At 42.0% G+C, this 27917-nt stretch overlaps 3 protein-coding genes across 11 annotated transcripts in view; all 3 read right to left on the bottom strand.

Moving 5' to 3' along the window:
• Positions 1-2750, bottom strand: part of igf2bp3 (insulin-like growth factor 2 mRNA binding protein 3) — a 28864-nt gene extending 26114 nt beyond the window's left edge. For 2 of the 3 annotated variants that reach the window (XM_042077343.1, XM_042077344.1), the window contains exons 1-2: positions 1772-2750; positions 699-759 (exon numbers count right to left, since the gene is read on the bottom strand). In XM_042077343.1, the coding sequence (XP_041933277.1) occupies positions 699-759; positions 1772-1946 (236 nt within the window). In that variant the 5' untranslated portion in view covers positions 1947-2750. The remainder of the gene's footprint in view (positions 1-698; positions 760-1771) is intronic. The other variant, XM_042077345.1, reaches the window with a different exon arrangement.
• On the bottom strand, positions 121-27166 carry ccdc126 (coiled-coil domain containing 126). Of its 4 annotated transcripts, none has more exons than XM_042077352.1 (4): positions 26837-27166; positions 22955-23642; positions 22505-22815; positions 121-144 (listed from the first exon to the last, which is right to left on the bottom strand). In XM_042077352.1, exons 2-3 carry the CDS (start codon positions 23184-23186, stop codon positions 22541-22543), a joined length of 507 nt encoding a protein of 168 aa, XP_041933286.1. In that variant the 5' UTR covers positions 23187-23642; positions 26837-27166; the 3' UTR covers positions 121-144; positions 22505-22540. The 4 variants fall into 4 exon arrangements, with proteins under 4 accessions (XP_041933286.1, XP_041933289.1, XP_041933288.1 ...); XM_042077355.1 differs by lacking the exon at positions 121-144 and adding an exon at positions 15699-15884 and having other exon boundaries at positions 22509-22815; XM_042077354.1 differs by lacking the exon at positions 121-144 and adding an exon at positions 15868-15884.
• Positions 12982-21282, bottom strand: tra2a (transformer 2 alpha homolog). Of its 4 annotated transcripts, XM_042077347.1 has the most exons (11): positions 21089-21237; positions 19756-20060; positions 19268-19401; positions 17988-18144; positions 17029-17058; positions 15885-15947; positions 15504-15692; positions 14996-15111; positions 14276-14449; positions 13899-13969; positions 12982-13773 (listed from the first exon to the last, which is right to left on the bottom strand). In XM_042077347.1, exons 2-11 carry the CDS (start codon positions 19885-19887, stop codon positions 13763-13765), a joined length of 1077 nt encoding a protein of 358 aa, XP_041933281.1. In that variant the 5' UTR covers positions 19888-20060; positions 21089-21237; the 3' UTR covers positions 12982-13762. The 4 variants fall into 4 exon arrangements, with proteins under 4 accessions (XP_041933281.1, XP_041933284.1, XP_041933282.1 ...); XM_042077350.1 differs by lacking the exon at positions 19756-20060 and having other exon boundaries at positions 21089-21282; XM_042077348.1 differs by having other exon boundaries at positions 14294-14449; positions 19756-21247.
• Positions 27167-27917: the final 751 nt, after the last annotated feature.

Genomic DNA, 27917 nt, shown 5'->3' with positions numbered 1-27917 from the left:
ACATAGGACGAACAGTCGAGGGTGAGGGGGAAGGGGGATATGTAGGAGGGGCGGAAGCCCCTTCTAAATGACGGAGGTCTTCTTACAAATGGACGCACACACACGGGCGCGCGCGCGCAGACACACACACACACACACACACACCTTTCAGACTGGCAGATTCCATGCAGCCGTAGTCTGCCGACCATATTTTTTGCAATACCCTTCACTGCTCACCAACGTAGGCCTTTCATCTTTTTTTCCCCATCAAGACGTTATATGAATTCAGTGTACTACGGCCATACACCCGTTTCATTGCATAATTCTCGAACACACCCATAAGACCGCACACACTCTTGTAGGATAGGCCCATTTGAAATGTCTCTGATTAAATGAACACAAACATCCTCAGGAGTTATTTCCTGTAAACCTTCCCGCACACTGCCATGGCCATAGCATGTGACCAGCTCCTATGGCTTTCGTTAACTGAACTAAAACACACATACATAGCCTACGCACACGCCACATAGGCTTCCCATTCACCAATTTAAACTAGACTTAGAATAGGAAAAACGTTCTGTATATAACCATGTTACGCAACTCGTACAATCAGTCATCAATAAAAAAATAAATAAATAAAAAGAAAAGACAATGCGGCCTATGGCATAACACTAGGCTACATAATCAACTTCAATTAGACTGATGGCAAATTAATTTACCTTTGTCGTTTGGGTACAGAGTGTTCCACTTCTAGTAGTTTTCCGTGAAGTTCTACTTTACCTAGAAAAAAAAGAGATTTTTTTTATTTTCTTAAAATAAAAACGAAGCCTAGTTTTAATAAGACAAAATGCAGTCACATAACATTTTGCCTTCAAACATCAGAGGCATAACGTCACATGTTTGCCGTTTTGCGATTATTGCAGAAATTTCAACTTTTCTCAGCAAAGTTTTTAAATTTCAACAGGCTGCTTAAAACGAGCTCAACGAATTCCCAGAGGTTAAATATGGTTGACAAAACTTGCCCCCTCCTCTTTCGCCAGAGAAGCACCAAGGCCCGTAAACGAAAAATCAGAAAACGCTCCAAATATCTGTGCTTAACGGCTGGTATTTAAAAAACACGCCTAACTATATATGTTGCGACCCAAAATATCCATTAGGCACTTCAATTTATGAAAATAACCATGATGAATGCTTCCGTGGCCTGTAGTAGGCCTAGGCTAGCCTACCTTTCGCAAACAGGCTGTTTGCTATTACCCTGCAGATTAAATCGGGTGGTGATACAATTGAAGAAGACGTCGTTACCTTGTATCACTTTTGGAACCATAGTGTGGCCTACTTTGTTACTCTCGAAAGCACAACTGGGAGAACGTTGGGAACAACTAATTAATCTAAACTCGAAAGACAATACAGAAAGCAACAATACTAGGGCAGCTATTTCGCTGAAACCCTGTAAACACCGTTTGGATTTAACGCTGCTTGCACAGGCGTCTCAATGCTGCTCCTTATAGGTCGTTTAGATTCTCAATGAAACATAGCCTACAACGTTTAATTTTGAAAGAGAGGGAGGGAGAGAGAGAGAGAGGGGAGAGAGAGAGAGCGAGAGAGAAGTGGACTAGGCGCTGCATGAGATTTCAACGAGGCAAGGACCGCCGTGACACCACAGCCTCCTGAAGAGCAGGAGCCATCCTTATTCTTACATATGGGTGACTTTTTGCAACGACAACATTTTAAAGGGTCAAGTGCTGCTTGCCCGCCATATCAGGAATGCAATTTGAACACAATTTGAACTCACCTGAGAGAGTGTCGATGGCCTTCATCGCTACCTTTTCATCCGGGCAATCTACAAACGCGTACCCTGTTTTAACGAGAAACGGTCCGCTATAGGGGATCTTCCACTGCTCAAAGATACTTTCCAAGTCGACCGCACTGGCCTCTTCGCTCACGTTGCCTATATAAAGCTTGTTCATGTTGCTGCACCTTAAAGCCGACCTTTAGTGCACGAGGGAGAGAAATCCTTTGTCGGTGCTCGCGGAAGGGCTGTCTTTACAACGAACTGCACTAAAGCCGAACGGAGTGGCTCGCTCGTGTACTCCCCAATCAGACCGCACTACCGGAGATATTTGATGGACGTGCTGACCGTGGTAGCGTTTGCTCGCCCTCTCCCTTGCGAAAAAAAAAACTTAATTATTAATTCCGTTTCTCTCGAGGATAGCGGGATGTTGTTCCTTTGGACTCCTTTGCCAGAACGCCTTAAATGTCACATGCGTTATTGTGGGCACCGCCTTTAAATATAACTAAAGAAAAGAGGAAAAAAGATTGAAGGAAAAAAAACTCGGATATTCCGGCTTCTCTGAATGAGCCACGTGTTCAAAGTACAAATCAACCCCCGCACGTGAGGAATCCCGGTTGCTCAATTAGGCTCTGGATTGAGTATAGCCTAATGGCACGGGATGATTGAGGTGGGGGCAATCTGAAATGGGTTGGGTCGAGAAGAGGGGAGTGGTGCTGGACTGGTCAAGTCCGACTACGTGCGCAGAGGGATTCCGTGCGAACCTTTCTGTATCGTTTGGTTGTCTTCCTTGCCCGGTGGACTTTTTTCACCCATCTGCTATTCCAGCACCTCATTGGTCGTCGGAGACATAGTAAAGCGGCGGTTCACGCACGCCCCCTTGTAGTACGGGAAGCCCAGTGCGCGGGGTCTCTGTGAAATCCTCGGTTCTCCACGGTGGTCGCGGCTGTAGCATTGAACTGGGGGGTGGGGCTGCCACTCTCATGACACGCCGCAGCCCACTACACATTACCACGTCTCCTGTTCCATGGATGGCTTAGGGGGAGTGTGCGGCTATCTACATAGCTGACAAAGGCATGATGACCACTTCCGTACGCCACCCTTTCCAGCCATGCCATGATCTTATTATGTTAGTAAGCTTGCCAATTAAGTTAAATTTGACCTTAACATAAGGATGTGTAAATATTTACATCACATATTTGACAAATTTGTAGTAGGCCTACACCAGTTCCTGTGCGAAAGTGTGATATCTGACTGAGAGTGTGTTCGTGCGTGAGGTGGCGATAACATGGCTACCCACTTTACATTTCCCGTGTACACGTGCACTCTAGGAAACAGCAGGAGGGTGCCCTGTGCCGCAGAGCTGGTTTAGGACGCGTACGGTCTGCCTCTGCAATGTAACCAACTAAAACTATCTGAAAATGTATTTGGATGCAGACAGCATGCGGACCCCACAGAGAGAAAATATGAGATTAAAGCGTTAGCTGTTTAAAATCCGGTGTGTCATGGCGGATAGGCCTCACAGGATCACACACCTCAATAAAGCCCCACAACAACATATCTTATTTTTTTCAATTCATTCTAAATTAAATGTAGTGGCCTTTAAAGTATTTATGGTCTAAAACGGGGGCTGAAAATGCCGAATTGGCCAGTTGTTTTTGATCATGTGAATGGCGTCTTCATTCTTCGCCAAGCGATGCCTCCCTCACACTACCGATGCCATCGAAGTGAGCACGGCTATCCAACACAGAAACCAATAGTCATAGTGAAATCCGACATGAATTGCATAGATAACATTAACCTCGTAGGTAATTTAGCCTAAACCATCCATACATTAGTAAATAACTATAGGCCCTGATTCGAGATTACAGGATATTTATGCAAATCTAAATTATACTTAGTTCTCCTTGTTGCAGTTTGAAATAGGTTAATTAACAATTACAAGTATAAATACTTATTGTCTGTAACAGGGTGATGGGTTAATGTGCTGCTGTGAAATAGTGAGAATTTGGATAGTGTATATTGTGTTCATTCAGTCTGGCCGCCCGTACTAGTGAGGCGAGCTTGACTGGAACTGACAGCGCAAATAAAACTCTCCTCTGGCATTCTCATGCCGCGCCCCCATTGGTGGGACTAAACCACCAATCAGAGCGCCTCTCGCTCTGTCCCTTACTCCAAGCGCTGGCTCAAAGGGAGGGCGTTCATTCATTGGTTTTCAACAGCCTCTATACTATGATCTTTAAGGCGCGAAATAAATAGTGTTACCTCAATACTAAAAAAGTGCGTTTTTACGCATCGGTCTTTAATATATGCATGGCCGTTGAGGCGAAGTGGGCAGAACCTCTACTAGTTAAGGAAACGGGCGAGAGGCAATTGATCTGTTCCCTACTGATGCTCAAATTTCGTTTGTTTTCTGTGTGATTAGGTTTTACTAATTCGACAAAGATAAGATAAAATTCATGATGACTTATTGCTCTGAGGAAATTGGATCAATTTATCTAAACAAACACCGACATCCTTGTGTCGTGTATGCAAGAAGCATAGTGATTTAATGGAATTAATAATTGGCTAGTTGTCATTACTCTGCAAAGATGTTTATTAAACGTAACGATCGAGTGCAAACTGGATATTTAATGGTCAACTTTCCTTACATTACATAGCATAGCCTACGCCACCTAACTTCAGTGCAAGTCAGATTGCAGTGGTAGTCGCACAGAAAGCAAAGGTTGCCCCTAAGTGTCTTATTCTTTCTGTCTGTTGTTTAGTTCGTTGTTAGCTTAATCAGAAAGTAGTATTAAAGACATTTTCTCGACCAAAGTCTTCATATCCAAAATATTTTTGATCAGTCCATGTTCGGTTGTGAGGAAAGTAAAGTAGGCTATGGCGAATGTATCGCTAAGGAATGCGGGCGTCTCCGCCCACTGGCCACTGCATAACTTCGGTAGGCTATGGAATAATTCTATAGGCTAACGACTCTATGTTACCTATGGGTTTCTGAGAACGCTGCGTTCGATCAAGAGCTCAACGTTTCTACAAATCTCTGCGCGGTAAAACAAGACCAACCGTCATTCAAATAATTGTAAGCTGAAGTCCAATCTATAGTGTTGGTTAAAATGTAAACAATGTGGTCTAGGAAGACTGGGGAATAACCCGTTTCCGCTGGTCAAGAAGAGGCTACCAACGTACGCGCAGAATTGCGAAATGGTGAGATGGAGATCTGTATAGTTTATATATGGATTTGCTATTTACCATTGTGCTCACGCGTCTGTGTCCGTTTTAAATGTATGGCGTAGGTATGCTTTTCTTGTCTTGATCGCCATATTGAGGGACTGACTTCTAGAAACACAAAAAAAGGAAAGGGAAAAGAAATTGACGTTGAGACTTTGAGTGATTGAACTACCGATAGGGTTGAACCACTAATATAATAAGATTAATTATTCTGTCAGAACCTGGGATCTTAAAACAAGTTATCTGAGAAAGAGATTTACTTAATTTTACCACTTGATAAAAATGACGAGCATGAGGACTTTCTACAGAAAATGGCCGTTACTGACTGACGTCAAAATCCAGTTTGCCTACAGTTCAACGTTCATCACTTTCTTAGCTACTTATGGGCATTTGCAAGTCTTTTCCAAACTTATTTTAAACGTGCTACTAACTAGGTCAAGTTGCACTTTGACAACACAGAACGTGCTCACATATATATTTAATTAATGTGATTACAAACGTATGTTTTACAGCCTAAAACAGTTTTTTTTTGTGTTTATGTCTGATCGCCTATTGTCTCATAGAAAGCCCATTTTGGAAAGAAGTTTGTTATTTTATCAGTTATGCGTTCATATGTATTAAGTAGACTATTCATTTCAGTTGTTTGGCAAAGTTGCACACCGTGCACAGGCAGACGTTGTTGATCCCAATGGCTGTTGAAGTAAATGTATGATTGTTGAGTTTGACTGCCTAAAATGTCTAAAACATTTTTTTTTATGAGCAAATGGCTGCACTATGCCATGACGAATGCAGCCTATAGATTATATACCTGGTAAAAACATTGTATTATGGCCTGTGGGAATACTGAAATAGGCTTTGGCCTACATTAAATGAATGGAAATATAAAATGTTTTTGTATATTGATATATTTTTTGACAGTTGGGGAGATGTTTTGGGGCTTAGTCTCGAGAATCCTCAAGGCTCGATAAAACCACACACATGCAACTCATGTGATTCCTGTTTCCAGAAACTACACCATATTACAATCAGCACTACAATTCTGATGAACTTTAATACAAGGTGTATATAACTATATGAAATGTATGAATTGATGGGTTGTTGCTGAGGGTCTGAGTTGAAACCTTCTACAGTGTATGCACTCCGAGTGGCACAGCAACACTGTGGGTGAGATTTCAGGGCACAAAATGGCGGTCAAAGGAATGATGCCCATTCCTAAAGTATTCTAGGAGGTTGAGTCAAGCACACAGAGAACTCTATGAGAGGAGAGCATGTCTGTTTCTAGTGAGACTATACGTCCATTGTGTGTCACAGTGTGCAGAGAGAGAAAGGGCCTCAATAACAACACAACTCTAACAGACAGATAAACACTCCCTCCGCTACCCCCCCCCCCTTCTAAATAAGGTCATGTTACCCACTGGTAAAATAGCTTAAAGGTCAAGTTGCATTTTTAGAGCTGTGTAAAATATCTTGAGAAAAAACGATATATTGATTTTGCTGATATATCCGATACTATGCCCCCCCCCCACACACACACATACACACACACACACACACACACACACACACTTATACGGCTCATATCACTATTGGCCTCCTTACGTCATTGATGTTTATCCAAATACCCCCTCTTGTGTTAATCTTATGCATGGCACATTTACCTGCTAACAGAGGTAAAACTATATTTTATTCTTTCTTTATAATGTATACTTTCTTTATATTAATATTTATTTGTGGAAACTTTTGGCTGGGAACCATAATGTTTGCAGCAAAGACAATTGATGTGTGGGGGAGCAACTTTGGGCTGTACAGGAAGAATGCATTCACAGTTTTACTGGTTTAATCATTTGAATCTCCCACTTTACTTCAACATCCTATTTTAGCAAAGCATAGCAACACAGGTACACTTTGGTTGGATTGCATATCTTAAAAACTAAGCCAAAGTAATAACTGTAACCTTATTTCAGATTTAAACCGTAACGTTAGCTTCACCTATCTATGATATCAGTGCTGTTGCTTGTGCTAATGATTTGTCTCTGGACATGTACATGTGTATTTACATTTTAAAACACAGGCTCAGGGTCAACAAAAAGGAACATACCTTCACATTATTTATGCAGCATATGCTTTAAGCCAAAGCGAGGGGAGATTGTCATTAGTATGTTCCCCCTGGAGATAATTCTACTGGAAAGACCTGCCTTAAAATGAGATTTGTTTATTTCTCACTTTGGCAAACCATATCTAATTACCAGTTTTGGAATTTAAGGTGGCTAGCAAGGGTATTATGTTCTGAGGGGATAAATGAATGAATCTATATATTTATATTCATTTACTAGTAAATGAATCTAAATATAGCCAGAAATCTGTAAAAAAAGAAAGTCACTTTTAATTTGATAAAAGAATGATTATTCCCTGGTGATGCAATATCTGCATATTGCTTGTTGTTTTGTAGAAGGTATTTGCAAATTAACTCATTATAACTCTCGACCAAACTGTATTTTGTTTATGCAACAGCCCAGTGTGATAAATAAATATTGGCGTTGAATGTCTGCGAAATATTGGTTATGGGTTGTCCTTAGACATTAGATATTGATTTTGGCCTCAAAACTGTGCATTAGTCGATCCATAATAATTTTTAAAAAAAATATCAAAAAGGTTTTTTTTTTTTTTACATTTTCACGTCTTCTAAAATTAGTTTGAGTTTAGTAAAAGAAAATAAAAAGTAATGATGTACTATTGTAAGTGGGAAAAAGTTACAAACTCCTGCAAACTGCAAACTTACCAGTTTATTAATGACACAAAAAGTTGATTTTTTTAGCAGGAGGCTTTAATTAACATGTAATTGGGATGTTTTTTTTATTAGGTATTATATAGTGCTTCCAACATTACGAAGAGTTGTTGTTTATCTAGAGTTGCTGTGGACTAGAGTTTTGTGTGTTCCCTCGTCGCCATCACGTTTTCTCTACGCTTTGTTTTCACACCCACAGACTTAATCTTATACTTTTAAAAGTAATTACTTTTAATGCCATTATTAAATGATATTAAGACAGGGTTTTATGAATTGTATGGACTGTAATTACTCATAAATATGTATCTGGTTTCTTTTTTACTAAGCATTGCTATGATGCCTTTCAGTTTCTGTAATGAGGTGTACGAGGAGGTGGTGGCAATAACATAGTGTACTGTGATTGATATTGCAGTTTTTCCTTTTCGGTACAGATGCTCTGTAGTACTGTGTTATCATAACACCATACGGGTCATAGTTGTAGCATCTGTTATTCACATATGTCTTTTTTTACTGGTGTGATTAAGTTTTAATGTTTACTGTGTAAATGTAATTAAATGAGTGGAGTATGTATGTTATCTGTCCTGATCGCCATATTGAAAGACTGATCTCTGAAAACGCAAAGAATGTTTACTGTGTACATTATTTGTTTTTTAATAAAAGCTTGTCATAGTTGAAAATATGAGGTATATCTCTTTGTCATAATAATTTATTCAGGTAATCGTTCTTCTAGTCATAGAGCAATTCGATCCTCTGTTATGGACGAGATTAAATGGACCCAAGTTACTTATGACCACCCAATACATCATGGTTGAATTAGGGTTGTACCCTCCAAATCACCTGCTATCTGGGTTACCCCCAGATACACACTTACACACAAACCTCTTTTTGAAGGTTTAAGTCTGAGTGGATACCACCATTAAGCTGCCTGCCCTCTAAATGTATTTTAAACTCAGGGCAGTTCAGAAATCATTTCCCCTAGACAGCAAACACTAAAGAGCTGTTGTTTTTCTCTCCTCGTTTCACTCTGACCGTGAAGGAGTGACTTTCCATAAAGACGCCATATGTACACATGGTAGTGGTTGTGTTTAATAGAAACCCTTCTATGTCCAAAGTGTGCTTTTATGACCTACATACCAGACAGCTTTACCTTAACATGCTTAAATAGTGAGACAACAGTTCAGGTTCAAATCAGATTGATCTGGTAAGATAACTGACAAACTAAAGTTCCAAGGTGTCAAAATGTCATTAAAGCCTTAAATACATTAATGGTTTCTAGTCAAGTTAAGAATGTATGTGTGGTTTCATTTTGCACACTCCATTATTCTTAACATTTTTGCATTTATAAACTTTTTTTTCAATTTTCACACAGTAATGGGAAACCCCCATCAGCTAGTTCAATTTAAACTCAACATCAAAACAGACGTTAACTGAGATACAGTGGTCATTACACAGATTCTGCAAATTACAGAAGCAGCAACTATTAATAAGGCGTAATAAGATTCTAGCAGTCTGTCATGGGACAATGTCTCTTCACAGTTTGTAATTAGAAGTCAATCCCATTTGAAAAAAAGTGCATTTTAAAATGGCAAGTCATGACTCCTCAGAGATCACCCTCTCTCTTAAGCACCCTGTCGTTTAAAGCTGGTGAAGGAGATGGCCACTGAGAAACAGGTTTTAATGTAAACATTGTGATACTGGCCAATAAAAGTTTGAATCTAAACATTGTGTGATGACACTTCCTGTAGGTGTGATGATTAGATTTGGTGTGTATAGCATTGATTTAGTAGAGCCAGTGAGCCCTCAGAAAGAGGATGATGTTAAACGGACTGAGGATTTTACCCACATCCTTACACTCTTCAGCCTGCGTAAAAACACACTACGTATCTAGATTTATAAAACGCATATTTTTTAAGATTGGCTATAAAGCTAACATGCACTTACCATGCCCTTCTCTCTCTTCCCTCCTCTAGCTCCTTCTACCACTTTCTCCTTTTACCATACTTTGACTAGTAGCCTACTTATAAAGTCTGCACTCTCATCAGTATTGATTGACATAGTAATTTCTACCGAAGGCCTCCTCTGCATGGTAGTTAGAATGTTATTCCTCATTTCTGTGAGCCGAATTGGATAAAAGCATACAAATTAATACATCTAAATGTATATTTTGAATAGCAATTTAGAAAATGTTATATGGTAGATATGTAAATGCTATCAGTAACCATATAACATTATATTACACAATGGATAGCCTAGCCTATTATGTCATGATTAAATTAAAGATGATCCTGTTGATAGGCTGAAAATAGTTCACCAAACTACTTTTCTGAAGAGAAGAAAGAAGTAAAAAAAAATAGAAGTGGCATTGTGTAATTGTTATGAGTTATGTCTACAGTATTCTTGGTCCATGCAGGTGAGATTGAAAGCAGTGAGTGTGTTTGGACTGCTGTGAGTAGAGCACCATCAGGTTTCTTACACCTAGCTGGGTGGGTGTGTCCCCCGCAGAAGAGGTCCTAGTACTGCCCCCTGGTGGCCAACAGGACCATCACACACACACATTCACACACAAACAGCAGTGGCTCCTCAGCAGACTAGATGAGGATATGAAACTTTGCTCTTCAGAACGAGTCTTTCCTGTAAGGTTCCCTGTTTCTCCTCTGCTTAGCCAGCTCTGTCGCCACAACAACAGGAAGTTAAAACTCCAGTTGACATAACAACACCAGTCTGGCAGTTGCAGCTGCAGTGTTGCCGTAGGCACAGAGTGGAAGCAAGAGTCTCCTCGTGCAGAATGGAGTTTCTTCTCGACGGCACCTCACAGAAACCTGTGAGTAGGTTTCAGGTAGAGATTGTTGAAGGACCTAAACTGAGGTTTAGGGTAAGACTCTGCCAGAGGAAGACAAATCTTGAGTGAAAGGTAAGTGAGTGTGTTGGTTCAGAGCTTTGGTGTATGTGTGTGTATGTGTGTTTCTTGCATCCAGGACACTCACACTCAGAGGATCCCATTGGGTAGGCTACTCCAAGAAGAAGCTGCTGTGTTAGAGGCTCACCCACTGGACCTTGGTGTTGTACCACTTGTTCACACAGTAGCCTGTAGTCTTATGACCGGCTCTGTGCTTAATTCATACAGTGCTCAGATCATGTTGTAGAAGGGGAAACGATACAAACATGTAATGCTTGCTTTATAGCCTTCTTCAAACTGTGTATTGTCCCAATGGGCTAACATTGTACGCAGTATTTTTGAGGTGACTAACAGGTTTGTCAGTGGCTGTGGGGAATCCCACCAACCTGTCTCTGACAGAGGAAGTGGAATCTTGAGTGAAAGGTAAGTGAGTGTGTGTTGGTTCAGAGATGTGGTGTGTGTGTGTGTGTGTGTGTGGTAGGCCTACTAGTAGGCTAGTAGCCCAGTAGTAGCCTAGTAGTTCTTTTACACTTTAGTATTACCGCATATCACAGCTTGACCTGGGTGATGTGTTTCTCGTTCTTGCAGAAGATGTTTTCTGTGGTGAATTCAGTGTTTGGATTTTGTTGCAGAAGGAAACAAACATCATGCTTGTGGTAACTTGTGGTAAAGGGTGTGTAAAACATAAGAGCCAGTGCTGGTTCAAACTTGTAGTCACAGCCCCCTCGCAGAGAACACATGTAGATCCATTGTACACACCATCAGATTTATGACTGCCTAGACTATGTCTGCCTCAAGACTCTCCCCAAAACAAGATGCTCATTAGAAACATTCTACCAGTGAGTAGACAGGGGCCAACACTTGAGCAGATATGATAGCTACTCCCAAAAGGCATAAGTGCAAAGACCAATGTTATGCTCCGAGAGCAAAAATGCCAGTTTAATAACTGTTTTAATATTGTCTCTTGCTAATGTGTCTAGTAATGTTTCTAAATTGCTTGTGATTAGCCTAAATAAATGTATTGCATGGTGTTCATAAAAGATTAGAGGCAGCTGGAGTAGGAGTTCATTATTGAACTAGTATCGAATATTAATCCTCTAAGTCAAACACTTCCTCTGACAACACTTTATCACTGAGCTAAACCACAGTAAGACTCTTCGGAAGTTGAAAAGAGCAGTTCATGCCTGTGCACATAGAACGGCTAAGACCAAACATCTTGAAATAGAACAGTGCCACTTGTTGGTCACCAGCCCACATTGCATTCTCTATTCACCTACTTTTGCGATTTTCTTACTTATGGCCGTCACAGCAGTGTCAATCTGTGCGAAGTCACAGACCGAGAGGCATCTAATTAAGGGGGATATATCCAAAATATCCCTACTGACTGTGGCGGTGTCCATGGCAGCTGTTTCCAGCCAGCTGTTCTATGTCACAAACTGGTGAACAGGTGGACACAAATGTCCGTGGTAGCCTAGCAACCTCTGTAGTTTTACCTTTGTCATCACTTTGCATTATACATTTACAAAATCAATTAATCTCACCACCACCTTTCTATTAGTTTATCTATCTGTTTGTATGGATAGTCTTGTTTATATTGTACGGAGATAGAAGTTGTAACAATGTGAACTTCAACCAGCTGTGCTTAGAGCGAGGACAGCTGACAGCGCTCTCGCGGCAGGATTAAGCAGTCACAGCCCTAGAAAAGTCCCTCAAGGCCAGAAATGGCGGAGCTAATGTGCGTTATCTTTTTCCTTCATCAGTCTCCTTGCAGTTAGTTTGTGAAGTGTGGGAAACTGTGGTGGGAGGAACTAATGGTAAGTACTACTGAAGAGTTTGTTTACGAAACAGTATAACTCCCATTTCAATAATTTTGTATAAATCATTTATTTTTTGTTTCCCAGGTAACTACAATTGAGTTAGTGTTATCAGTAGCCCACTCAAAACACACCTGAAATGCAGAATAAATGTTCTTAAAAATAGTCACCTTCCTAAAATAATAGCAAGTTATTTTTTTGACAGGTAATTTGACATAATTTTTTAGGAAGGTGACGAAATGGATATGTCGTGGAACCAAACTCTTCAATACCAAAGCAGCTTTTTCCCTCCAAACACCTGACCACAAGGTGCACATGGTCCCTGCACATGCACGAGACCTGCCCTGCATTTCCACCCTCAGCTGTTGGAACGTCAGTATCTCATTCAGAGAAAATCCCGATGCACTTGTGGTTTTATTAAACAACGTTCTTGGTACTCCGATTTAAACAATTGCACCTTAATGAATACACCCACAAAATGCACACACACTGCAGCTGGAAGGCCTTTTTTATTTCTTGAAAAAGGACACAACCCTAAAAGAACATTCATGGTACACTCAAAAGAATCGCAAGAAAAACACATCTGTGTAGGTTCAGGTGCAGGTGAGGGGGTTCAGTGGCGGCAAATATTCGATCAGGATGTCATGTTGCTGGCAGAATCAAATCTCAATCTCTCCCTCTCTTACACACACATACACAAGTTCTAGACCTTCAGCCGTGATGTGCCGAGAACCCTGACCAAGATTAAGAACGACCTTCAGGAGGATGACCTTCAGGAGGTCATTCTTTTTAAGCTGCCAGTCAGACTGACACATGCTGATGACTCACTGTCTCATAAGTACTGTGGAACATTAATACTTTTTCAACCAACAAGAAACCATTTACAGAAAAATAAACAGGCCAGGGTGGGCCCCTAGCTATTCTACTGTGCTTGCCCTCACACACACACACACACTTCTGTCCTTGGGGAAATATATATGTAAAAAAAATGCATTTCCTCTCCGCTTGTCTTGCTGTTGTCATAACTCACATACTGTAGGAAAAACAACAGCAACAATAAAACAAAACACCACACATAAGAAAGAAGAAAGAAAAAAAAAAAAAAGAAAACACTAGATAAAAAAAAAAAAATGAAGACATGTTAAACAAAGCATCTTGGGGAGAGAATACTCTTCAGCTAGATAAACAGCACCACCCTCTGATGTTAGACAGGATGGCAATGTCCCCGGACATCAGACATCATTTGGAAGGACCAGCCTAGAAGAAAAGTTTTAATATCGTCCTGTGGGAAAACAGACACACACACAATTTAGTTTCACAGATATTACTATATACTGAACTGAAATCAATTCTGACATTCTGTGTGTGTGTGTGTGTGTGTGTGTGTGTGTGTGTAGAAAAACTTACGGGGACTGTAGGAGCGAGATCGGGATCGGGACCTGTATCGACTGTAGTATGGAGATGGAGATCGCCTGCGACTGAAAAGCAGACAGGGTGTAAATGCGTGTGTCTGTCTGCATGCATGTCTGCATGCATGTATACAATAGTATGTATGTATGTACACTACCAGTGAAAGGTTTGGGGTCACTTAGAACCCTTTTGCAATTATGTAAGCAGATAACATAATTTGAAAACTGCTGCCCTGATTAAAAACAAAAAACAATGCAACTGATCTCAGCTGGTATTCTGTCTATAACCGAGTGAAATGGACATTTCTAGGTGACCCCAAACTTTTGACCGGTAGTCTATGCAAGTATGTGAATGTGTTGAGTACAGGGCGATACCTGTATCTGTAGTCGTACTCATCATAGCGATCATAGCCACGGTCGCCGCCACGGTCATAGCCCCGGTCGCCGCCACGGTCGTAGCCACGGTCGTAGCCCCCACCACGGTCGTCTCTTCTCCTGCCTCCACTGCTGCTGCTGCTGCTACCGCCACCACCCCCACCACCTCCATTACTGAAACACACACAGTTAGGCCTTAGAACAGTTTGTATTTCTGTATCTGATCTGCATGTGTCCGAGTATAGCCTCTAGCACACTGTTGATTCATTTGAGCTTCAAGTCTAAATCCACAGACTGAATGCAATTAAAGAGAGCCTTCTCAAGTACTCTGTGTGTGTGTGTGTGTGTGTGTGTGTGTGTGTGTGTGTGTGTGTGTGTGTGTGTGTGCGTGCGTCCAACATGCAGGACTTCCTGTTTCCTAGGGTCTAATAGACATATCCTGTTTGGACATTCCTAAGCTGTAGCAAGGATTCCTTTGTACCAGTGAAGTTATTCTGTTTGCTGGTTATAGGAATCCTACTGTGATATTGATCTAGTACAGGGGTTCCTAAAGTCTGTGTGGTGTGTGTGTGTGTGTGTGTGTGTGTGTGTGTGGTTTAGTAGGGCAATGGACTTAACATCGAACTTAAAACTGAGTGGCACTTAATGCAACTGCCCCCTGTTAATGGTATGACTAGGCCTCTCTGCTCTGGCCATGGTTGACTGGGCTGGTGTACTCACTGTGTGGGCCGACCCATGTAGATGCCAGGTGTGGGGGTGTGGGGCCGCTTGGTGATGGAATAGTCCACTCTGATGCGCCGCCCGTCCAGCTCCATCCCATTGGCTCGCTCCATCGCCTATGGCAACACGAAGAGTCTATTTAGCCCTCTTTAAACTCAAAACACATTTGGTCACTGCTTCAGCCCTCTACCAAACAACTCCAGAACAAAGGCTCAATATGCAGACAAACAAATAAATCAATCAATCACAGAATCAGTCCTCCTGCTTCAGACTTATTTGTGACTACAGGAGGTGAAAAAGCATTTCAATTATTTTTCACAGCAAAAACCCACTGACTGCCCCTTAAACACCAGGGGCCCTAATTTAAATACTGGGCAAAGTGCAAAGTCGGTCTATAGGACTGAGGACTCGCGCATGAACATTTAACTCTGAGCCCCAGATGCACACAGGCCCTTCTGATGGGTGATGGACAGCCCATGAGCCCGAGCGCTAGTTGGGGAATCTGTACCTCTTTGGCGTCGTCGATGCGCTCGTAGTAGACGAAGGCGAAGCCACGGGAGCGTCCGGTGCGCTGGTCGTAGACGACGTTGACGCCGGCGAGGGGCCCGTGGCGGGAGAACACCTCCCTCAGGTCGCGCTCGGTGGTGTACAGGCTCAGGCCGAACACGCCCAGGCACGTGTTGGGGTCGGGGTTGGCCTGCAGGGGGCGCACACACAAAGACCACACCGATACACTCATGCTCCACTTGCACATGGCACACACTCATGGACGCCTCATGCACGTCTAGCCTAACCAACCCCACTGACATGCCAATACACACTCCACCCCCTTGTCCTGACAGAGGTATGCACTCACCATAACACCCCCCCTCCACACACACACACACACCTGTTTCTGCCTCAGCTCATCACATCCTGCGCTCATGCCTCCTCCTGTGGCTGCTCCTGAGTACTGCACCAGTGAAGCACAAACACAGGGCTATCTAATAACACTCGTAACAGCTCTACTGCTGACCACAGGTTACTTCCCTGAGTAGGATGCAGAACTGACAGCACACTAATGACCCCCTGGTGGCTTTTACCTGCTCATAGAGCAAATGCTGCTACAACAACAACAACAACAACAACAACAACAACACACACACCTACAACAGGTGAGGCAGGAATAGTCCCTTTAAGTGAAATCTTCCATCAGCTGTGCTAAATAAGAGCTATGCAAGTTTGTACTCGTGTAAGAGAACTAATTTATGGCTGATGCAGGATTTCACTTTACCCTGCAAGAAAATGTAAATTATTACCCAAGGGTTGTGTGTGTGTGTGTGGGAGTAGGGTTGTCTGTAGCCCCTCCCACACACCTACTCTGGCTAAAGGCTGCTCCAGGTCTGCTCCTACTCTGAGCTCCATTTCCAGTGGATCTAGACTAGTCTTAATCTGAGGTAAACTGATAGCATTGATAACTGAAGGTCCCTATAACTACATCTGAGAGTAAACCTACCTGCCTACATTGTCCAGTAAGTATGTTTTATTACATACAGGGGTGTATAGACTTCTATAGACATGTGAAGTTCACCTACAAAAAGGACCCAAATCCAGATGTCCTTATATGGGTCCTTTTTGTAAGCGAACTTCAGAGGTCTATTCATTGGCCTCCTCTCTGTCCTACCTCCTCTAACTCCATCTAGGAACAGGGTCCCAAAACAGAACCAAAAAGAACGGGACTCCCAAGTTCCTTTCCATGACCTCAAAGACCCATAGCAAAACATCCTAGTTCATTTGGTTACAACTAAAATAGAATACACTGGCACTAAATATCTCTCAATCTGCCAACATGTTCATAACTTCATAATACAAGACAATTCATATACTTGATACCTAATACACATTTTGCACAAAGAACACATAACATGGCACATAATAATGTAAACACTAATAATGACCCATAATAAACCAATACTAAACATTTCCCCAGTACATGTTTATTCTAAGCAATAACATCCCTGGGCCTAGAAATTGAAATTTTAAAATGCACTGACTTTGTCCTGTTTTCCATGACCATGGGAACCCTGCAAGACAGAAGACGAATTCAGACATCAAACACCACAACGCTAGATATAGTACTTACTTCCCACCATACTAAAGCAGATGTAGTACTTACTTCCCACCATACTAAAGCAAGCATCAAAGTCCAACCCACTAACAGTACAGTAACCTTCACCAATACTAGTGCACTTTATTACACCCCTTCTTACTGTTGACATTCATTTACTTTGACTCTGGCCTTCTGAAGGCAAGGCTATCTGCTCCTCAGGGAGGGGTTCTTAACACAGCTGGCTAACGCTGGGTAAATGTGCAATGGAGTAGAATCAACAAACTGCGGGTCAGAGACACTGGCCTCATGGACGCTGCAATCACATCCATAATCATTAATGTGACCTCAGACATTCAGAAACCCATACAGACTGTCTGCAAACCTCTGCAGCTTATCGGTGATAAAGGTGTTATCAAGGGAATGTGTGTTTGGGTTAGATTATTGTAGTTTGAGTACTGTATCTGCACTTCTTTGTGTGTGTGTGTGTGTGTACTTAAGACAAATAAGTGTCTTGTGTGTATGTGCCAGTTATTTTTTACAGCATTGTGGTGCAAGTAAACGCATCCTGTTATTTTAAGTATACTGAAGTGCACTGGTTGTGTGCCTGTGTGTTTGTGTGCGTGTGTGCGTGTGTGCGTGTGTGCGTGTGTGCGTGTGTGCGTGTGTGCGTGTGTGCGTGTGCGCGTGTGTGCGTGTGCGCGTGTGGAGGGTGTATGTACACTGGTGCCGGCATGCATGCATGCCTGTGTGTCCTGCTGCTGGCGTGCCTGTGTGTGGTGAGGGAGTATGTACCCTGGTGCTAGTGTGTGTGTGGTGGGGGAGTATGTACCCTGGTGGCAGTATGTGTGTGTGATGAGGGAGTATGTACCCTGGTGGCAGTATGTGTGATGAGGGAGTACGTACCCTGCTGCCGGCATGCCTGCGGCGGTTGGACATGGGCGAGGTGCTCTGGCTCTTGCGGCGACGGTACTCAGGGGAGTAGGAGCGGGAACGGGACTTCTTGCGGGAGTGGGAGCGCGAGCGGCTGTAGCGGCGGTTGGAGTGTCTGCGGGAATGGGACCTGAGGGAGAGAAGACGAGGCGCCGCGGAGTCGTCATCAACACACAGAAGAATGGAACAGTAGTGTTAAATAGGCAGTCTCCAGTGTGTAGTGAATTCACTTTCACGCACAGAAAGAGAATCAACACTTTCAGTTGTATGATTAGAGTGGGAGACTCCAGTGAATGGGATGTTCTAACAGAGACCATTAGGCACCTTCCCATTACATGCACTCGCACCCTCATTTTCCAGTTGAGGGCACTAGGGCCTCTCCCAATAGATACGTTTCTATTCTTGCAGCCTAGGCTAGACTTCCAGTTAAGGCTAGCAGGACCTTTCAGATGCACTTGCATTCTTGTGGGCCAATCTTACAGTTGAAACCACCCGTGCCTTTCCTATAATTACAGCATAATCTTGTCTTAGGTGTGACTGCTTAGGGCTTTCCCATTACTTGCACTTGAACCCTTGCGGTGCATTCTTAAGGTTTAGTTTCAACAGCATGGGATGGCGTAAAAAGATAAAACCATGTGGCACAAAATTGCCTTAAAGAGGAGAACTCTACTCTACTTTCTGACACTATTGTCTGGCACCTGCAGAAAATTTTGCGCACCCACTCTCAGTTTCTCTTAACCCGACTCCGCCAGATGGATGCTTCGCATTTGCTCTGCATGAAGTGAAGAATTGCCGGAATTCTACTTTGTGAAGAATTGCTGGAATTATCCTTTGCTCTGGATAAGATTATTGTGATTAATAATGTTAACATATGAGCCAGAGTGCAAATGCAATCACCATGTCATATGTTGCTGTTGTTGATGCCACATCAAAGCTAAGTAATGGAGAATGTATAGAACGCTGGTAATTATCGGAAAATAAGTCGCAACAGGGCGAACAGGACCAGAGGGGTCTTGTTTCGTCCTGTAGGGACTTATTTTCTGCTTATTACACAGCTACTTGCCAAAAAAAAATTCCCTGACAGTGGTCTGTAATACTTAGCAACTGTCTGTTATACAGAAATGTCAGACCTCCGAACGTTGGGAAGGCCCATTCAATTAAATTAAGCATTCTGCAGCATTATGAAGAGCCGTGTAATAACCATAATGGATTAAGGGTCCATAATTCACCTGGCCTGTGTCGTGAGCACTCACCTGGACTTGGACCTTGATCGGGACCTGGACTCGGAGCGTTTGGAGGCTCGGGAAGGACTTGCGGAACCAGAGCGGCTGTCCGACTTGGCATTGGCCGGACTCCCCCGTTCTGATTTAGATGGGGACCGTGAGTCCTGGTGTCAGACGAACAATGTTAAAACAACTTACTGTGAACGTGCAAGGACAAAGACACACGCACGCGCACACGCATAAACACACCCAAGTCTCACTCACACACTTTTACTGTGCATGGCAAATGCTGTGAAGAAAAACGTTAGAACCACTTTGTATCTGTTATCTATAGATGACAAAGAAACAGAATACATATACATATATGCATAGGTCCATTTCAATTACTAAAAATGGGCCTCCCACGATGCATTCAGGTCTTTACCTGGGTCACCATGGTAACAGATGTCATGCAGTTGTGTAGGGCAAGTTAAAGGTACAGATATGTGGAATGCAAACCGCAAATTTACTTAACCTACAACGGATACATTCATTCCTCCTACTCCCTCTTTCAGGCATTCTATTGTTCTTCGGTCTTCGTTTTTTCTGTTTTCATGCCTTGCTTTCTGTTTTCCATTTCTTCCCCCAATTTGAAACCTTTTTCTTTCCATCTTATGCTTTACGAGCGATAACGCGAGCGTGCCTTCTATCTGACATTCTTCCGTCCTGTTCCCCCGCCCTGTTTACGTTCTGCTCTGTACACATTTTCATAAGCCTTCTGATATTCTTGGATATTCTTCCACATTCTTGGATTAAACTCTTCAAATCCTTCACGACCAATAACCTTAATGAAAAAAGAACATTCAGTACAATTAAGATCATGGTGTTTGGTTGAAACTGAGCAACGTTAAATGGGCATTCAATCGCTCAAAAATAAAACAAATTAGATTTATGACAGATTAAAATTATCTGGGATGGTGAGCGGTCAACTTCAACAAGAAGCAGAGAGAATGTTGAAAGGCAGAAGAAAGGCAGTGGACGAAGCAACTGACAACACATAGCACTATCCTGCATACCGATATGCGATCCATTTTTATTGCAGGACGCCCTCAATCGTAACGTAAACTAGCTATCTAGAGCCAATTCTAACAGCCTTCAGTCATAACAATTATTGAGATGGACACATGCTTTGCAAGACTATATAGAAAACCTGGTTAATATCCCACATCTCATTTATGTCCTGGTGTACTTGCTGGAATTATATCTAGTGCTAGATAGGTAACGTTACACTAGCGCATTTAGGCAGCCATTGTCCAAAATAATTAGACGAGACCGAGCCAAGCCATACAGGCTAGCTCGAAAGCTAGATTACACTAGCCAAACGATTCGTTGCAGCACCATGCCAGCTTAACGTTACCTTCGCAAAATTAAACACATGGGTACCAACTAAATACTCAGAGCCAGAGCATTTTGATGCACGTAACGTTATGTAACTTAGGCCTATGCACTACGCATGCTATTATTCAAATCGCCTAGCGTTCGCTAGCTAGTTAAGTTAACGTCAATGTTTGGGATAACGTTAAGGATGCCTCGCCATAGCTTTATTTATAGCTAATTGGTTTATCTTCTTGCGTATGTAGAGTACATATTCTACAACTACGTGGTTACCTTAATCTGACATAATCGTCGATTTAGATTGATTTAAACATTTAGAGGCATTATTAATGGTATCTTTACAGGCTAGCTACTAGCTTACGCCGTCCAGAATGCTAACATTAGCCTAACAGCGTTAGCAAGCTAATAAATAAGAAAGCGAAAGAACAGGTTCAAGAAAAGAGAAGTACAATGTTTGAGAAATACGACCATACTTACACGCCCTTCGAAGTTGCCATCTTCAATGTCACTCATTTTAAGTCTAATGTAGAATAAGGTTAGAGAGACAGTAACGTTTCGAGAGATTTAACACTAAAACTTGTTTTCGCCAGGCTAACCGATTACTACTTAGTTATCTAGTAAGCAAGTTTCTGCACCGACAGTCAACGGGGAAATGGCGGTGGAGCCAGACTCATCTAATGTAGCGCAATGCGCGCAGGGAGGGAGGGTAGAGTAAACATTGCGTCACGTACAAGGCTTTTCTTGGCCTTATCCATATCAAAAGCCTTTAAACACGTATTGTTTGGTTTCCATTACTTCAGTAACGAAGAAAGAAATATATTATAAATTGTGAATATAATATTCTTGCAAAATACTTTTTTACAAATGTGAGTAAGCCACTCCTCTCTGTATTTATGATATAAAAAGATACAATAACACGCTTAAACCACACAGAAAACAATGTTTAACTAGAATATTTATTGCCCAGTCATCAATGTTTGCGCTTACAGAGAACCTGGTAAACATTCTGATCCATTCATGCGCCCTAAAGGCATTTTCAGTGGCACTTAAACTTTTTTGGAATTTCTGAAAGCTTATGGGGTGGATGACGTGAGCTTCAGCAATTGTTAAGAGCTTGAGGTGAAGTCTAATTTTACCAAAGGCAAAAACATGCTGATGAATGTAACGTGTGGATCACCTTGTGGTAGCTATGGCAGACCACACATTTCTGTAAGGATGTCCACAGGATAGCAAAGACAGCCTACTGTTTCCTTTCCTTCAAGGGTGTGTGCATCCGTTTTGAAAGTAATAGTGATATCTTTAACTTGTTTAACACCAACATTTCCTATCAGGTGAGCAGACAGAACATTGTCTACCCTTGTGTGTGACAGAACAAAAACAAAATCCTTACAAGGGTACATTCATTTACCCCTTAATTTAACTACATTCATTCTCTTCATTCATTAAATTCATCATCCATGCATCTACGCAGTGTAAAACGTCATCCATCTTTGGATTTTTATGTTGTCCCACGTAAACCCTACAATCAATCTTTACTGACATACCATGCAGTAGTACAAAAAGTATTTGCAAACTCTTGTATTTGCTTGCAAAATGTGAAAACAAACTAAATGTTTTATGATGATAACAGAGGTATTAACACATGTAGTTCCTAACACACTGTAAAATACATTTATCGTCTAAAACAAACACTGGGCCTCTTCCTCAACTTCTGAGTACTGTGCCTCACCACAGCAGCACCCGGTGACAGTAATCATAGAAAAGGCTGAATTTCAAGCTAAGTAAACTTTGAATGCTGCCATTGAGTCCATCTAAAAATATATAATAATATATATCAGTCATAAAAGCAGTATTTATAACTCATTGTCCGCACACCTCTGCACGCCCGCCCACACACACACACACACATACATATATTTCAGTTCAGTCTCAACTTCTTGTGCGTAGTCGGTGTGAAGTGTGTGATTGGTGCTTTGCAGCAGCTGCTTCTGTTTTGGTGTGTCCAGCAACTTGAAGCTGGTTGGGGGACATGTCCTTTTTAAGGAGTCTCTGTAAAGTTGCTGCTGGGGGTAGGAGAGCGCCCCCTGCTGCGTGGGAGGCGTTAACGGCTGAGGCGTTCACCGCTGTGTCCACCAGGCCCTCCAGCTTCACCAGACGGCTCAGGATGTCGTCCAACAGCACAGCGATGGTACGCTTCAGATCGGCTGCATGCACACACAGCACACAAGGATAGAGGGGGGGGGGGGGGGGGGGTAGATAAAAACATTAGCCTAAATATTTCAATGATATTAACAGCTGAACAGGAAATGTCCCCACTTTTCATCAGAGAAATGGTCACCATACCGTATCCAGCCATGGAGGTCCCTTGGGGACCAGAGGGGTCCTGGCTCTCCTCGCTGAGGGCTTTGACGTAGCGCCGGCTCAGGTCCAGGATCTGCTGACGCAACTGAGCGCTGCTCTGGTGGCGTGGGCGAGACAGCGTGTAGTGCAGCAGTAGCATCCCCCAGCACAGGCCCACCAGCACCAGGAATACACTCAGCTTCTGGGACATGTTCCTGCGTGCCACACACAGCATCGCCCTCGCACACACACACTCTCACACACACTCACACACACTCACACACACACTCTCACACACACTCTCACACACACTCACACACACTGGGAGTGGGTGCAGGGTGTCAGGAGTGAAACGAGGATGCTGGCTGAGCCACAGGATGAAGTGCAGGATTGTGGGGGCAACCAGGACGTCTGGGGCTCTGGTGAGGTATGTAGGTAAGGAGGGGACAGGGGAGCGTAGGCAGGGGCAGATGGAGAGGGCTATAGCTGTGGAAGGGACACAGAGAGGGGCAGTTATGTCAGCCTGGATGAGGCCAGGGTCAAGGCAGGGTGTGGGAAAACAGATCCTGAAGCTCTGCCCAGGGGTTGATGGGTAGTGTGAGGATGGGTGAGAGGATTTGGAGGGACCGGGAAAGGTCAAGGGTGAGACTGGAGTGTTGACCAACCATGGGCACATACACACACGCACTTTCTGAAACACACGCACACACACATTGAAAGAGGAACTCAAAGTCTATTGATTACAGGTGAGCACAGCAACCATACACAATCACATCAATGTAAATATGTCAAAAGCCACAAAATTTTACACATGAACAAAATGTGCCTGTCTGGGGTTGATACCAGAAGATGGTGTCTCTTCCTGCTAAAGCTCCATGCCACACACAGTGAACACCTCCACCATTAACGTACAAGAGCTGCTTCATCGCCTCCTGACACATACTGTGCTGGGGTTTGTGTGTGTGTGTGTGTGTAAGCAAGGTCTGTGATCTGAACCCATGGCCTGTTCCTAGAATACACACTCAATCACTCTCTCAATCACAGCTCACAATGGTAGAGCGCAAAGAGCTGAATAAATTATGCAAACAGAGCAACCAAATCTCCCTTGTAGCATCCTGCCCTCCACTTAACCTCACGCACGCACACACACACACACACACACACACACACACACACACAGAGAGTGAAAGAGTTAAACATCGGCCACAGATACCAGTCTACATTTCCCTTGATAGGGTGGTACCTCGTAGAGCTATATGACGGGTGCCAATACCAGCAGACATTATATTGATATAGATCTGTGTCGGTGTGAGTGGCTTTGTCCAAGACTTGGGCCGAGTTTCAGAACAACTATCAGGCAAAACTGATAAGATAATCATACAGTTGTGGTCTACCTATTTTTCATACAGCTAACACCAGGCCTGTTTGCTGTATGCAATAAAAACAAAACATGTTCATTTGAGTGGTTGAACTGACGTGGCCTTTTTGTGGTCCTAAGTGTCCAAACATAAGTACAGAAATGTCTAATCTGCAAATAAATGTGGTTATATTGTTCAGAAAAAAACTGTTTTATATGAACATATAGGCCATTAATGCCAATCATATTCCTATTTTTCACAATTTTCAGCCAAACGAGGAAAAGCTCATATGGTGTGACTGTCCCAAGCCCAATTCACAAAGTTTGATTTTTAATAAAACCAATAAAATGAATACATTTCCCCCGTATTTAAGTACTACCACAGATGTCTACTTGTAAGTCTGCTGTTTTAAAAGTCCAGGCATAATATTTTGAACCAGCCCTGAACAAAAAGATTTTGTCCCAAAAATCTATATCATATGGTGTGACCCTAAAGATCCTACTTTTTTGTTTTGTTTTGTTTATGTACTGTAAAGCACTTGGGTGCAATGCTGTTGCTTTTAAATGTGCTATAAAAATAAATTGACTTGACATGTCTAAACACTGTTTTTTAAATGGGCAATTGTCTGGAGACCTTTGGGGATAGGGGGTCCTTCTTCATTCAAGTATAATAACATCTCAGGACATTAAAAGTTTACCAGGTGAGTTTTCTTTCAATAAATCAAGTATTTCCAGCACTCTTCAGTACCCCTTTTCACGGTCTTTTGGTGTGACCCATTTTACAGGAAAATGTCAAATGTAAATTACTTTTTTGTCAATATTACCTTTAAATCTATGTTACCATGTTGCAGTGATCATATAATTTTGGTGCTGACATGTAGCCACAAGACTCACACAACTAATAGTTAAGTGTAAGATATATTTTGACATATTTAACTTTTTTATATGTATTATTTAAGATGTGCACCTATTACATGTATGGTGAATCACACACACATAAAACATAGAAATGACCCTCACACACACTCACACTACAGCCTTGGATGCAAAAGCTAGGCTTACATATTTGACATTCTAAATATCAATAGTAGTCTGAGAAAATAAATCCTGGTGTTGAAGACAGTAATAATGTTGTCTTTATCTCTATAAGTAATTGAAACAATTTAATCTGATTATAATGCAGGATAGCCTATGTTTTTAAATATCTGAATACATTGTTGAATTTGTCTTTTAACAGATATGAAGAGAATAAACTCAAAAGGGAACTACAAACATTCAGATTGAAGCCCAACATCGAGAAGAGAAAAACTCAGGGAACCTAAGTGCTATACAATAGGCCCTATTTGGTCTAATTCATTTTTTACACAGAGTGATTTTTAACAGTGAACCTGTCTTAAACTGTCTTTTGTTTGTGAAATACACATTTTTGCATTAACAGATTGCTATGTGGTGTGACTCACATAAAAATATACCCCATTATAGTTTTATACACAATAACTTTCATGTCACAATATGACAATTTTAGTCAGAACAAATAAGTGAATAAATATGAATTCCAATACAAAATCTAAAAGACCATACATATTTTTATCTGGTTTTCGGCCTAAAACGTCAACCCTCCATTTACATATGCAAGCACGAAGCAGGTAATAAATAAATGCTTGATCCTATTGCAGATTTAAATGGAAAAGTCAAGAGTCTGAGCAAAGTCTTTGGTCAATAATTTATAAACCTATTGTTTGTGCAAACTGGACAGCAGTCTGAAAAAGCGCCCTTTTGCGATAAAATCTTGCAGTATCATCCTGTACAATACAGTCGGTGACACAAAATCTTGTGTTAGGCTCGTTGGAGGTGCCAAGAGGAAATATTGACAAAAAGAAGCTAGTGAATGGCTACATTGTGTGGTGTGTATATTCCGTATGGATACATAAGTTCCAGGGCAGTTAACCCATCGAACTTCCCTTAATGTAGCCTAACGCTAAAACACGAGAGGGGACTATCACCTGGGTGCCCTCCTGTTACAGACAGACACATAGTAGCAACCAAACAGTTGACCTATTCTCAAACACCAAACCACACCTGGGATTGACAGAAGGGACACGATCCTACTCACTTCACTGGTAATTTGGTAAACACAATACTCGGGGTGTGGACGAGAACTCGGAAGAAATCTCTGCTAGATCGCAGCAGCACAGAGGTTAGCTGTCATCTAGGGTTAAGACTTACTGTACAAAATAGGTAGGAAGTACGGAAAGAGAGGATGATAAAGCATTTCAATAAAGTGACACTGATGTTTTTTTTAATAATTATCTCTTATAAAACAGCTTACCACACTAACCATACAATTAATATAGATGGCTAACGTTAACACTAACGTTAAGTTAAAGGTAAGAGTCACTTGAATGATTCCTTTGGCCATCGTTACTTTCTAGTCAGTAAACACAGACACATCAAAAGGTCGACCCATGGCCACCTTGATCAACAAACCAAACGCCCAGACTAGCATTAGGTAAATAAAGTATAGTTACCTGAGCTTTTTAAGGTATAAGATAACGTTCGTTCATGTTCAGAAGGTTTAGAATGCACCTCTTGCACAGAGCATATGCCAACCGTTGTCAAACTGCGATGATGAAGGCGATCGACTTCTACCAGCTGACTACAGCACAATCCATAAACAACCCTCCATGGATATCGACCTTTCCAGACCAACCAGAATACCAGAGAAAGCCCAGAAATGCACGAAGAGTCACAAGTCAAGAATTGGCCATTTCGTCTGTCGTAATGGCACAATAAAACCGGTTAAAACTACAAACGCTGCTGTGTAAGTCAGTTTCCTGGGTGGGCCAGAATCAACTGTTACGCGCTGCGTCACTGGAATGAACGCTGCAGCACTGTAGCAATGCTTCCTGGGAAATGTAGTGACAGATCCAATGGTCTGACCCTGTCTTTGAACTTCAAGAAAGTCAACTGTCTCTAAACTATTGCAGAGGTTTATTTATCATCAACATGTTTAGTGTTAATTTTTGTTTTTGTTCAGTCAAGAAGCTGCATATATCAGCTTATCCACCAAATATACCAGATGTCTCTTGTAATATGTATCATGCTGTATGTAAGCTATATGTACATTCCTTACTACAAGGCTGCTGTATACTCCTCACTGATTCAGACCTAACAGTCAGGTCAGGCCCACACACTCCCGCCTCCCATTCATGGATAAAGCCATCCTTCTTATATCTATCTAGTCACATTGGTGACCACTTAAAATGGCCATTTGTTTACTCTTTGATGACACATAGAAATCAAAATGATATATACACACACACACTTTAGAGGTCCTGTAAATGACCTTGGGGCAGCATAGGGAATAGTTTACCCTTCAGTCGGTATCGTCACATTGGTGTGACGAGAACGTTGGAAAAATAACATATAAAGAATATCCAGGTTCATTGAATTCAACAGCATGTTTTATACAGTCTATGGGTTAGAGGCAAAGACACAACTACATTGGTCAAAGTTGGTATTTATTTCTTTTCATTTTTTTCAGACAAGTAACATCCTGAATTAGGAGTGCTTCCACACCAATGTTCTCAGGCATGCGTTTATGCTTAC

Source organism: Alosa sapidissima, chromosome 21 (genome assembly GCF_018492685.1).
Source record: "Alosa sapidissima isolate fAloSap1 chromosome 21, fAloSap1.pri, whole genome shotgun sequence".
Lineage (NCBI taxonomy): Eukaryota > Metazoa > Chordata > Actinopteri > Clupeiformes > Clupeidae > Alosa > Alosa sapidissima.
Note: the sequence above shows the minus strand (reverse complement) of the source record. Positions and strands in the feature narration are given on the sequence as shown.

What these genes read in the sequence shown, in the direction of transcription:
- tra2a (XM_042077347.1), bottom strand. Translation starts at nt 19,887, where the DNA reads ATGGAAAGAAAAAGGTTTCAAATTGGGGGAAGAAATGGAAAACAGAAA. An exon ending in GCAGGCATGCCGGCAGCAGG is followed by an intron (nt 17,059 to 17,987) that starts GTACGTACTCCC and finishes TCTGTCTTGCAG; the next exon opens with GGTTCCCATGGTCATGGAAA. An exon ending in GAGTACGACTACAGATACAG is followed by an intron (nt 13,970 to 14,275) that starts GTATCGCCCTGT and finishes TCTGCTTTTCAG; the next exon opens with TCGCAGGCGATCTCCATCTC.
- ccdc126 (XM_042077352.1), bottom strand. Translation starts at nt 23,186, where the DNA reads ATGCTGTGTGTGGCACGCAGGAACATGTCCCAGAAGCTGAGTGTATTC. An exon ending in GACCTCCATGGCTGGATACG is followed by an intron (nt 22,816 to 22,954) that starts GTATGGTGACCA and finishes GTGTGCATGCAG; the next exon opens with CCGATCTGAAGCGTACCATC.